The 11,370-nt window shown below is 55.1% G+C and overlaps 3 protein-coding genes across 7 annotated transcripts; 2 read left to right on the top strand and 1 right to left on the bottom strand.

The window, feature by feature from the left end:
* The first annotated feature begins 380 nt into the window (after positions 1-380).
* Positions 381-1,838, top strand: CHCHD10 (coiled-coil-helix-coiled-coil-helix domain containing 10). Its single transcript, XM_012454118.2, has 3 exons — positions 381-601; positions 1,396-1,543; positions 1,645-1,838. The coding sequence occupies exons 1-3, from the start codon at positions 473-475 to the stop codon at positions 1,662-1,664; spliced, it is 297 nt and encodes a 98-aa protein (XP_012309541.2). The 5' UTR covers positions 381-472; the 3' UTR covers positions 1,665-1,838.
* Positions 1,650-4,857, bottom strand: CUNH22orf15 (chromosome unknown C22orf15 homolog). 4 transcript variants are annotated; one of them, XM_012454115.2, is made up of 6 exons: positions 4,467-4,857; positions 3,659-3,745; positions 3,438-3,575; positions 3,122-3,196; positions 2,933-3,042; positions 1,650-1,948 (listed from the first exon to the last, which is right to left on the bottom strand). In XM_012454115.2, the coding sequence occupies exons 1-6, from the start codon at positions 4,489-4,491 to the stop codon at positions 1,937-1,939; spliced, it is 447 nt and encodes a 148-aa protein (XP_012309538.1). In that variant the 5' UTR covers positions 4,492-4,857; the 3' UTR covers positions 1,650-1,936. The 4 variants fall into 4 exon arrangements, with proteins under 4 accessions (XP_012309538.1, XP_012309536.1, XP_012309537.1 ...); XM_012454113.3 differs by having other exon boundaries at positions 3,433-3,575; XM_012454114.2 differs by lacking the exon at positions 1,650-1,948 and having other exon boundaries at positions 2,706-3,042; positions 4,467-4,550.
* A 1,660-nt stretch (positions 4,858-6,517) lies between these two features.
* On the top strand, positions 6,518-10,718 carry VPREB3 (V-set pre-B cell surrogate light chain 3). 2 transcript variants are annotated; one of them, XM_012454105.2, is made up of 2 exons: positions 6,518-9,455; positions 10,342-10,718. In XM_012454105.2, exons 1-2 carry the CDS (start codon positions 9,307-9,309, stop codon positions 10,583-10,585), a joined length of 393 nt encoding a protein of 130 aa, XP_012309528.2. In that variant the 5' UTR covers positions 6,518-9,306; the 3' UTR covers positions 10,586-10,718. The 2 variants fall into 2 exon arrangements, with proteins under 2 accessions (XP_012309528.2, XP_012309529.2); XM_012454106.2 differs by having other exon boundaries at positions 6,523-9,455; positions 10,263-10,718.
* The last annotated feature ends 652 nt before the right edge of the window (positions 10,719-11,370 follow it).

Raw genomic sequence — 11,370 nt, forward strand, 5'->3', positions numbered from 1 at the left:
TTTTTGCGCCGGCAGTGACAATCGCTGCGGCATTTATCCCCGCGACAGAACCGCTGCCGCCGCCGCCGTCTCTAGATCGCCCGGGTCCCACCGCCGCCACCATGCCTCGGGGAAGCCGCAGCGCGGCCGCCCGGCCAGTCAGGTGTGAGGGGGACAAGGGCCGGTGGGGAGGGGGTTAAGGAAGCGTCGGCACTCCCCTAAGGGCGTCCGCAGAGTGACCTTGGCTGCTGCTGCGCCATCTTGGCGGGGGGAGGGGAGGGGGTACAGCACCCACGTGTGGCGACAGGGGTCGTCCACCTCTCCGGGGGTCGTTTCCAGGAGCTGCAGCCCCCCGGCCTGGGGTCTGGCCAGGATTAACCCTGCTTCCTGCCACCCCCACAGCCGCCCCGCCGCGCCCTCTGCCCACCCGCCTGCGCACCCACCGCCCTCGGCAGCAGCCCCGGCTCCCGCCCCTTCGGGCCAGCCGGGCCTCATGGCTCAGATGGCATCCACGGCCGCAGGGGTAGCCGTGGGCTCGGCTGTGGGACATGTCATGGGCAGCGCCCTGACCGGAGCCTTCAGCGGGGGGAGTTCGGAGCCGGCCCAGCCTGCCGCCCAGCAGGTGAGCAGCGGGTCCCAGAGAAACTGAGGCAGGTCCCAGAGAAACTGCAGGCCATACAGGGAGCTGCCCAAGTGTCCAGTGAGGAGCGTCCAGTGTGTTCACCGTTGTCTCAGCCCAGGACTCTGCCCAGGAAGGGTCCTCGTCCTCTGATCTTGAGTTCATTGTCACTTAAAGGCGGGCTTCCTGGCCCCTTCTGTGAGGCCACAGTCCCTAAGCTCCCAGGCAGAAACACCAACCAGCCCTTTAAAGATGGGAAACCCAGGTCCTGGGGGCTTAGAGACTCGAGCAAGGTCACCTCACCCTAGCAGAAGGGAGGGATGTTGGATTTCCTGATCCCCTGTTCTCCCTACACCTAGGTCTGGACACCGTGACCGCTGGGCCCACGGGCGAAGGTCAGCCACTTCCCTGATGACCTTTCCCTATCTGGGGACTCAACCAGCCCTAAGCCAAATGCGCTCTGTGGCTAGGTCAGGGGTCCTGAGGATTAGTGTGGCTGAACCAGGAAGGTGCTAGAACTTGTGGGGGTGGGGCTCATACTCTGAGATCACGGGCAGAGTACTGGGCTTTTTTAGAGCCTTCTCCTCCCTCCCCTGCCCCCGCCCAACGTGCCCATTAGAAGGCACAGAAACATGCTGTCTGTGGCCACCTCTGCTGCTGAGTCACTCAGCCTGCCTAGGACCCTTGGGACACCCAGGCTGGGGATGTAGGGAGGAGCAGGTGGTCCCCAGCTTTGAAACCCACCTTCAGGTACCAACTCCAAGCTGATCCTGCACCCTCTTGCACTGTACCCTCAGGCCCCCACCCATGCTGCCTCCCAGTCCCTGCAGATGGGGCCCTGCGCCTATGAGATCAGGCAGTTCCTGGACTGTTCCACCACTCAGAGTGACCTGTCCCTGTGTGAGGGCTTCAGTGAGGTCCTGAAGCAGTGCAAGTACAACCATGGTGAGTGAGTGGACCCCGACCCAGGCAGGGAGGGGGAGAGGCAGACCCTCCTCTTGTACCTGCAGGCTGCCCACCAGCCTGTGCTGCCCTTCCCTCCGCAGGTCTGAGCTCCCTGCCCTGAAGATGTCGGTGCACTCAGGGGCAAGCCCTGCATCGACCTCTGCCCCTCATCAACAGCTAGACCACAACACTAGATTGTATGCAGATAGCTGGGATTGCAAATGAAGAGGAGGTTTCTCACCCCACAGTTAACCCAAGACACAAATGTACAATTAAAAGAATTTATTTTAGACCACATCTTGTGTGCCTCTCTCAATGGCCGGTCTTCAGGGAGCTCCCTGGCTGATGAGGTGGGGTCAGGATGGATATCTCACTACAGTGCTATCCGTCACCTTAATTAGGGCCCTGGATGGGGAGGAAGAGCCCTGTTGCCATCTGCGCCATGAGTAGCACAGGACAGATGCCTTGGACAGTTCAGAGTGGTGTGGAGAGGCATTAGTAGGTAATCCCAAGTGCACCTGATTCTGAAGGTGAAATCCCAGGATGAACCCATCATCTCCCCCTTTCCAGAAATGCCTGCCACCTCCACCCTTTTTTTTTGAGATGGAGTCTTGCTCTGTCGCCCAGGCTGAAGCAGCACAATCTCAGCTCACTGCAACCTCCGCCTCCTGGGTTCAAGCGATTCCCCTGCCTCAGCCTCTTGAGTAGCTGAGACTACAGACGCGAGCCACCACACCCGGCTAATTTAACCTCTACCCTTCTTGTTTCTGCTTCTCCATCCTATTCTCTGCACCCACAGCTTCGGGGCCCCCAGCGTCCTAACATCCTGTCTGACCTTGCCTCTCTTGCTGATGCAACTTCTCAGCATTTCCAGATTCTGCAAGAGGAGTCCTGCTGGGTTGCTGTCTGTTTGCACCTGATCACACGAGACAGAGGTCATGGCTAACCCCCTTGGGTCTGAGTCCAACTTGGCTAGCTGGCAGTAGTGTGCCAGGTCCCCGGGCTTGCCAGAACGGAGGAGCAGGACCTTCAAACCCAGTGCGGGCCGTGCTATCACACATATGCTGCCGCCTTCATTGAGTTCGTCCAGCAGTTGTGCGCTGAACTCCTACTGTGTGCCAGGCACTATGCCACATCTGTGAAGCCTGAGGACATTGCTGCCCTTCGTGTGCTGGCACTCCAGTGGGGTGGTGGGGACCTGTCTCAGGGTACAGTGTGTCCCATCTCAGGGCATATGTGCATGGAGTTGGTGTGGAGGGTCTGCCTCTCATCATGTGTGTCTGGCCTGCAGGTAGGGGTCCCATTCTGAGTGTCTCCCTGGGTGTCCATATCTCCTTTATACCTGGCTCCTGGTCCCAGCTAGCAACTCCTGGGTGGCAGGGAGCTCACCTTTCTGGACCTTGAAGCAGGGCTTTGCTCATGGTGGCCATGCCGAGTGCCCATGCGCTTCCTCCGGTCATGGCCCGCAGAGGAGAGGCCTGACAGCCTGCGCAGTTCCTCTGGAAGGCCCGAGAAATCCTGCTGGTAGGGGCTAGGGAGAAGTTGTGCCCTCCTCCTGGGCTGTGCCCTGATACTCACCTGCCAGCTCTGGGTAGTGGTCATCCAGGTTCTCCAGTAGGGACTCATAGCGGGTGGGGGCCATGCCCTCTCCCTCTGGGACATGTGGAGAAAGGATGAAGGATACCTGACTGGCCTGATGGTCCCTACTCTGCCTCTCACCCTGGAACTGTTTGCTAGTCTAGGCTGGGGGCAGAGCATTGGGTAGGGATGGATTGGGGCTAGGTCCCCAGCCAAGGTGGGAGGCTGGGCAGGGTCTTGGGTGGTCTCTGGTCTGCTACGCCCCCCTCTTACATTCTAACATAGCTGCAGGGGAGAGAGCCTTGGGCCACCTTACTGATGATCCGAACGAGGACATAGGTGGCTCGCTCCTTCAGCAGTGAGCTGCCCATGGTGGGGGCGCCGGAAGCCGCTTCCTTCAGGTCCTCCTCCAGGCTCACAAGGTTGCCGTCCTCAGCCAGGAGAGCAAGGGTCACTGGGAGGACATGGAGAGAGGCTGGACAGGGCTGGCACCCCTGCCTGGGATCCCTCAGCCCCTCCTTCTCCTTGCCTCCTTACCATCTGGGAGCAATCCTGCTTTCTTCCTCAGGTGGGTGGTGAGGTTCACCAGCCTGCAGGAGGTGTTCACCAGCACAGAGCTGCCGGCTGTGGAGGAGGAGCAGAGGTGAGCGTGTGGGATCCCAGACTTCCCTGGAAATCTGGGGTCCTCTGTCTCTCCCTCCCATCTCTCCCTTTCCCAGAGTTGCGACTGGGCTTATGGGGCTAGGACTGTCCCAGGCACAACAGCTCCGACATCTGTGGCTTAAACTGCCTTGGAGAGACCCGTCCATCCATCTCCCAAGTGTTGGGTGTCTTGGGGCCTGCAAAGCATGAAGTGCGCGCCAGCCCAGCCTCCCCGCGGGCCCCGCCCATACGGGATCCGGTCCAGCCCCGCCCTCCGCACCCACCGGGTCCCCTCTTCCCCTCCGCTGCTCCCGCACTGGACCGACCCGCCTCCAGCCAGAGGGACGGGGAACCTGCAGCTGGCTAAAGTTTCAGATGTCTGATGCACGTTGAAGTTTGAGAATCACGGATTGAATGGCAAACAGATTGTGCGGTTTAAAAACCTGCTCCAGGGCGGTTTGGCGGGCGCTGGCTGAGAGGAGCCCTCGTGAATGAGTAGGCAAACTCACCTCGGATTTTCTCTGTAAGGGACTCGCTCCAGGTGCTCACTTTGCCTCCTCACAGAGCCGCTTCCCCCACCCCCGCCATCTGCACCCCTCTTTCCCGCCATTGCCTCTCCACCCTCCCCAAGGGCGGAAGGAAGCTCGCCTCTTGAGTGTGCTCATCCCCCTACCCGCCTGCTAAGACAGGGGCCCCCACTTACCCCCAAACATCACCTTGATAAACATAGCTGTAGTGGGGAAGAGCGATGTGGGGGACTTTGATCCCCCAAATCCCGATTCCCCAACTAAAGAAAAACCTGGAGCTGAGACTTGCTCCAGAGCGGGGCTCTGGAAGGAGAAGTGGATGTGTGAGTGTGGATGGGTGGGTGGTCCCAGGGCCAGGCCCCTGCTCAGCCACCTCCGTGGTTCTGCTGCATCAGCCTAGCTCAAACCCTGCAGCTAGTCCAAGACTCCTGGCCTTCTCTTCCCACTGCGCCCTGGGCCACAGCAGCTCCCCTAAGCTTCCAGGCTGGTCTCCATGGCACTGGGGGCGGAGACATCTAGGCAGGAAATGCCTTCCTCCCTGTATCCGTTAATGGAATACTGGGGCCGATGTGGGAGGGGTGGAAGGAGAAGCGGGGGCTGGCATTCCCCGCCTCAGGGATTGGAGCCATCGTTGGGATTGGAGCCTGGCTCCCAGGGCGGTTTCTCCAGCGGCACCCCCCACCCTCTGTGTGTGGTCTCTACCCACTCAAGTTCCCTTCCCCTGCTGGTTTCCTTTCTTTCTCCACCTTCCTCCTCACTCCCAGCCATTCCCCTCTTTTCTTCTCTACTTGTTTCTTTTTCTGCTCTTGCTAGTCAGATTTATTGAGGTATATTTATTTTATTTCATTTCAAATTTGTATTTTTTTTTTTTTTTTTTTTTTTTTTTTTTTTTTTTAGGGAGTGTCTCCCTATGTTGCCCAGACTGGTCTCGAACTTCTGGGCTCAAGCAATTCTCCTGCCTCAGCCTCCCAAAGTGCCAGGATTGCAGGTATGAGCTACCTCCCACTGACTGAAGTATAATTTACATACAGCACAGTAAAGTTCACCTTTTCTGGTGCTTTCAAGTTTTGCCAACTCTCATATAACCACCACCACAGTCAAGATACAGAACATTTCCATCGCCCCCAAATTCCTTTGCCCCATTCATAGTCAGCCCTAGTTGGTTCCAGGTCCATAGCAGGTCCCTGTTAGCCTTCACCACTAGCTAGTCCCTCACACCGTTTCTCACCGTCATTTCCTGTCTTTATTTATTTGTGTATTATTTTTATTTATTTTTTCGAGACAGACTCTCCACCTAGGCTAGAGTGCAGTGGCATGATCTTGGCTCACTGCAACCTCCACCTCCCGAGTTCAAGCAATTCTCCTGCCTCAGCCTCCCCAGTAGCTGGGATTTAAGGCGCGTGCCACCACGCCCAGCTCATTTTTTGTATTTTTAGTAGAGATGGGTTTCACCATGTTGGACAGGCTGGTCTGGATCTCCTGACCTCAGGTGCTGCCTGCCTCGGCCTCCAAAAGTGCTGGGATTACAGGCATGAGCCACCGTGCCCGGCCATTTCCCGTCTTTCACAATTTTCTGCTTCTCCCAGTCTCTCCCCTTCCAGTTCCCCTCCTCTCTGTCTTCCTCTTCTTTCTGTCTAGGTTTCACACTCCCCTTCCCTTTCTTTCCCTTCATTCCCCACTCCTTCCCTCCCTCCATCTCACCCTCTCTCTCTCCTTTCTCTTTCTTTCTTTCTTGCTTTCTTCCTTTTTTCCTTCCTTCCTTTTGTAAGACCCTGTCTTACGGAAAAAAAATTTCGAAGAATTAGCCGGGCATGGTGGCTCATATCTGTAGTCCTAGCTACTTAGAAGCCTGAGGTGGGAGGATCACTTGAGCACAAAAATCCGAAGCTGCAAGTCAGCTATGATCACACCACTCTACTCCACCCTGGGCAACAGAGCAAGTCTCAAAATAAGTATATCAATTAAATAAAAACAAAAGAATTAGCCAGGCATGGTGGCATGCACCTGTAGTCCTAGCTATTCAGGAGGCTACAGTGAGAGGACTGCTGAGCCCAGGAGTTCACGGCTGCAGTGAACTATGATCAAGCCGCTGCATTTCAGCCAGGGCAACAGAGTGAGACCTTGTCTCAAAGAAAAGGAAAGAAAAAAGAGAAGAAAAGAAAGGGAAGTGGAAGGAAGTGGAAGGGAGGGGAGGGGAGGGGAGAAGAAAGAGGGGAGGGGAGAGCAGAGGAGGGGAGAGCAGGGGAGGGGAGGGGCGAAAAGTGCCATTGGAAAGATAGTTTGTGGCCAGACGGTGGCACACACCTATAATCCCAGCACTTTGGGACACCGAGGCAGGTGGATCCCCAGAGGTCAGAACTTTGAGACCAGCCTGACCAACATGGTGAAACCCTGTCTTTACTAAAAACACAAAAGAGTTAGCTGGGTATGGTGGTGGGCGCCTGTAATCCTAGGTAGTCAGGAGGCTGAGACAGGAAAATCGCTTGAACCTGGGAGGCGGAGGTTGCAGTGAGCTGAGATTGTGCCACTGTACTCTAGCCTGGGCGACAGAGCAAGACTGTCTCAAAAAAAAGAAAAGAAAAGATAGTTTGTTACTCAAATTTCCACAAAAAAGGGAGTACACCAAGGTGGGCCACACAGGAAGCACTACAGTTGATGGGCAGGCAGAGGGAGAGGGAGGAACTGTGGGCGAGGGCCTCTGTTGTGGTTTCCAAGGCTGGGCGGGCCAGGATTAGGACTGAATAATTCAAGTGGATTCTGGGGCACAGGCTGTCCCTAGTTGTCTGGTGCATGGCCCTGGAGAGATTAGGGCAGGTGGAGTATAAGAGCAGATTAAAGAATGGGGTTGAGGGGTTTGGGATTATTTGACTTGCATTTGGAAAGCATGCTTTTGCTGGTCAGGTGTGGTGGGTGGTGGCTCACGCCTGTAAGGTCAGCACTTTGGGAGGCCAAGACAAGCGGATCACGACGTCAGGAGATGGAGACCATCCTGGCTAACACAGTGAAACCCCATCTCTACTAAAAACACAAAAAACTAACCGGGCGTGGTGGCACGCACCTGTAGTCCCAGATACTCATGAGGTTGAGGCAGGAAAATCGCTTGAACTCAGGGGGCAGAGGTGGCAGTGAGCCAAGATTGCGCCACTGCACTCCAGCCTGAATGACAGAATGAGACTCCTCCATCTCAAAACAAAACAAAACAAAACAAAACAACAAAAAAAGCATGCTTTCAGAAGAGTTATTTACTATCATGGCTGGATGAGGTGGCTTATGCTTTCATCCCAGCACTTTGGGAGGCTGAGTCTGGTGGATCATTTGACATCAGGAGATGGAGACCAGCTTAGTCAACATGGTGAAATCCCATCCCTACTAAAAATACAAAAAGAATTAGCCAGGCGTGGTGGCACATACCTGTAATCCCAGCTACTTGGGAGGCTGAGGCAGGAAAATCGCTTGAACTTAGGAGGCAGAGGTTGCAGTGAGTGGAGACGGTGCCATTGCACTCCAGGCTGGGTGACAAGAGAGACTCTGTCTCAAAAAAAAAAGAGCTATTTACTATATATAGGGACTGGGTAACCCTGGGAGGGTGAGTCCCTCAATGGTCAACAAGGCCCCAGATTACAGAGCATTGGAATACAGAAAATAAATGACATGGTTAATCCACCCCCTGTGGCCAGCACTGAGCAAACAGGTCCCAACTTTGCATTTTCACAATCCTCAGGCCGACTATGCTTAACTTCAAGTTCCAGATAAGAAAACCGAGGCACAGTTGAGGGAAGTAACTTGGCTGAAGTCATGCAGTTAAGAAGAGCAGGAGCTGGGATTCAAACCCAAGTTCAAAACCACCTCAGCTACTTGGAATCCTGGCAAATTAAAAAGGTTGTGACAATGTCAAGTCCTGATGAGGATGTGAAGTCACTGTAAATTCTCTTAATCTGCTGGTAGAAGCGTAGATTGGTACAAACACATGGGGAACCCTGGCAGACCTAGTAAAGCTAAACGTATTCTTTCCTTGCCATCTGGCAGCTCCATTTCTGGGTGTCTATCCAGCACAAATGCGTGCACAAATAGACCGAAAGACACTGACAGAGACGTTCACAGAAGTTTTATTTGTAATGGCCAAAGACTGGAGAGCATCCAACTGTCTAAAGGAGAATGGAGAAACTGATTATGGTGCATTCACACAATGGATTACACACAGCTATGGCCATGAATGAAATACTGCTGCACACACATGGATCACTCTCATAATGTTCAACAAAAGAAACAGGCACAGAAGAGGACACATCCATTCCATTACAGTTGAAGTTCTAGAGCAGGCAAAAACTAATTAACATGATAGAAGTCAGAATGATGATTCCCTTGAGGGTGCAGATCATTATTAACTGAGGGGGCCTCCGGGGAGATGGAGATGTTCTTTTTTCTTTGAGGTGGAGTCTCACTCTGTCACCCAGGCTGGAGTGCAGTGGTGAGATATTGGCTCACTGCAACCTCTGCCTCCTGGGGTCAAGTGATTCTCCTGACTTAGCCTCTCCAGTAGTTGGGACTACAGGCACACATCACCAGCCTCAGCTAATTTTTGTATTTTTAGTAGAGATGGTGTTTCACCATGTTGGCCAGGCTGGTCTCGAACTCCTGACAGGTGATCCACCTGCCTTGGCCTCCCAAAGTGTTGGGATTACAGGCATGAGCCACTGAGCTCAGCCGAGATGTTCTAAATCTTGATCTGGGTGGAGGTTGCAGAGGTCTGTGTGTGTGTGTACCCGCACGTGCGGGGGCATACATACATATACGTAAAATCACCAAGCTATACACTTAAGATTTATGTACTTTACTGTATGCTAGTTGTACCTCAATAAAAAAGTAGATTTCGACCTGCTGTAAGTGCATGTGAAGACTTCTGGGCTCCTGTTCTCAGGTGGCCTTGTGGAGCCAGGACCCTGATATCTGGGAAGATAGGGCCTGGCCATTGGCCCCAGTTCTGCCCCTCCTTCCTCAGTCAATAGGCTGATTTGCATGCTCTGTTGTGGTCCAGTGGCCTTCCCAGCCCTGTGCCCCAAAGCACCTGCAGCATATAGCTTTGCAGAACTTCTTGCCTGCCTCCCTGCCTCTGGCCATGGCCTGCTGGTGCCTCAGCCTCCTTCTGATGGGGACCTTCATGTCAGGTGAATCCTCCCTGGGCCTCACTCACCTGGGTGTGGGGTGGGGAACCATACTGGCCCCAGAAGATCCCTTCACGGAGGCAAATAGATGGGGACAGTAGCGCAGGTCCTGGGAGGGATATTAAGGTAGAGGGGAGACCTGGCTTCAGGCAGCTCTGCCCTTGACCTGGGGCAAATCACTTCCCTGTGTGGGCCTTGGTTTTCCCATTTGTGAACGACCAGACTACTAGAGCCCTTGACTCTGATTTTGGGGTCTCCTTAGTTTTTCACAGGGGAAGCTATTGTGGGCTGCTCCCTACCCCACAGGGCCTGAGGCAATCTAACCTCCCTGAGAAGGTCCCTGCAGCCAGTTGCCTGAGGCTGAGTTGATGTGTGGGACAGCCCAGGAGGTTCGTAGGGCTGGTTAGTCCGTGTTCAGGGTTTGCAAGAGCTGGAGTGAAGGAGATGAGGGGGAGGTGGGGTGCATTTCTACAGAGAAACATGGGTAGGTAGCAGAGGGACCTAGAGGTTGCTAGTCCAACCCTCAGCTCTGGGCCTTTAACTGAACATGGATCTTTGGGGATGTGGCACTAATGGGGACTTGGGGGCTGCTAAATCCAAACCCCTTACTCAAAAAGGCAGATGGAGGCCCAGAGAGGGCACCCTAAGTCACACAGAGCTAGGCCTCCTGCACCCGGTTCATTGCTAATCCCATGGCACTGGGCTATGAGCCCTTTGGGAGAATCTCCTTGGAGTCCAACCAACCCTTCATAGGGCAGGGGCGGGAGGGAAGGGGCTCAGGCTCGGCCTGAGTGGGTTTGTGTCTCTCAGCCTCCCAGCCAGTCCTGGCGCAGCCGGATGCACTGCTGGTCTTCCCAGGCCAAGTGGCTCAACTCTCTTGCACGCTCAGCCCCCAGCACATCACCATCAACGACTACGGTGTTTCCTGGTACCAGCAGCGGGCAGGCAGTGCCCCTCGATATCTCCTCTACTACCGCTCAGAGGAGGATCACCACCGACCCGCTGACATCCCTGACCGATTCTCGGCAGCCAAGGATGAAGCCCACAATGCCTGTGTCCTCACCATCAGCCCTGTGCAGCCTGAGGATGACGCAGATTACTATTGCTCTGTTGGCTACGGCTCTGGTCCCTAGGGGTGGGGTGTGAGATGAGTGCCTCCCGTCTGCCTCCCATTTCTGTCCCTGACCTTGGGCCCCTTTTTAACTTTCTGCGAGCCTTGCTACCCTTCTGTAAAATGGGTTAATAACATTCAACATGTCAGCAACAGCTATTGTGAGGGCCATGAGATCCCAGCTGAAAAAAGTGACCGTGGTGGGTCTGGGAGTCAACGACCCACTCCTGGGGTGGGGGGGTGCAGTGTTGGGGGAAATGGGGATTCTGGGGACTGTTGTCAAAGAGGAAGCACCTGAGACCCTTGGGGCATGGCCCAGACTCCTCTCAGCCCCCTGGGGACACTAACTGGTGGCCTGACCTTTATGTGACCTGAGGAGCTGGAAGGAGAAAAAGGAACCAGGTCTTGCCTCCCCCAGCTCTGCACGGCTGGTTGTGGTCCAAGTCTCAGGGGTCTAGGGTGGCTGGTCCCCATGGCGCTCAGGCTGTTGGTTTAGGGAGGGGCAGCCACTGCCTACCCCTTGGAGTCTGTGCCCAAGGCCCAACTCCATAGCACTAATGGGGCAGGAAGGCAGGTGTGTGTGGGTAGCATGGGGGGCACTCGAGTGCCAGGGCTGAGGGTGCTGAAGGCGGGTGGGTAGATGGCTGGGGCAGAATCTCTTTCCCCAGGGACAATGGGTTCTCCTGTGACTGGGCCGAGGTCTGAGGAGGGAGGGATGGGGGCCTCGGGCGGAACAGCCCCATCTTGTCATCAGCAGCAAGCCGGGGGCGGAGATTTGAAGAACACATTCCTCTTCCCTCCCGGTGC

Source organism: Aotus nancymaae, unplaced genomic scaffold, assembly GCF_030222135.1.
Source record: "Aotus nancymaae isolate 86718 unplaced genomic scaffold, 86718_ANA_hifiasm-v0.15.2.pri h1tg000210l, whole genome shotgun sequence".
Lineage (NCBI taxonomy): Eukaryota > Metazoa > Chordata > Mammalia > Primates > Aotidae > Aotus > Aotus nancymaae.

Coding starts and splice junctions, on each gene's coding strand:
- VPREB3 (XM_012454105.2), top strand. CDS start 9,307: ATGCTCTGTTGTGGTCCAGTGGCCTTCCCAGCCCTGTGCCCCAAAGCA. Junction 9,456..10,341: donor GATGGGGACCTTCATGTCAG/GTGAATCCTCCC, acceptor TTGCACGCTCAG/CCCCCAGCACATCACCATCA.
- CUNH22orf15 (XM_012454111.2), bottom strand. CDS start 4,491: ATGTTTATCAAGGTGATGTTTGGGG. Junction 3,746..4,466: donor TATCAAGGTGATGTTTGGGG/GTAAGTGGGGGC, acceptor CCTCCTCCACAG/CCGGCAGCTCTGTGCTGGTG. Junction 3,197..3,432: donor TCGTTCGGATCATCAGTAAG/GTGGCCCAAGGC, acceptor CACATGTCCCAG/AGGGAGAGGGCATGGCCCCC.
- CHCHD10 (XM_012454118.2), top strand. CDS start 473: ATGGCTCAGATGGCATCCACGGCCGCAGGGGTAGCCGTGGGCTCGGCT. Junction 602..1,395: donor CCCAGCCTGCCGCCCAGCAG/GTGAGCAGCGGG, acceptor CTGTACCCTCAG/GCCCCCACCCATGCTGCCTC. Junction 1,544..1,644: donor GCAGTGCAAGTACAACCATG/GTGAGTGAGTGG, acceptor TTCCCTCCGCAG/GTCTGAGCTCCCTGCCCTGA.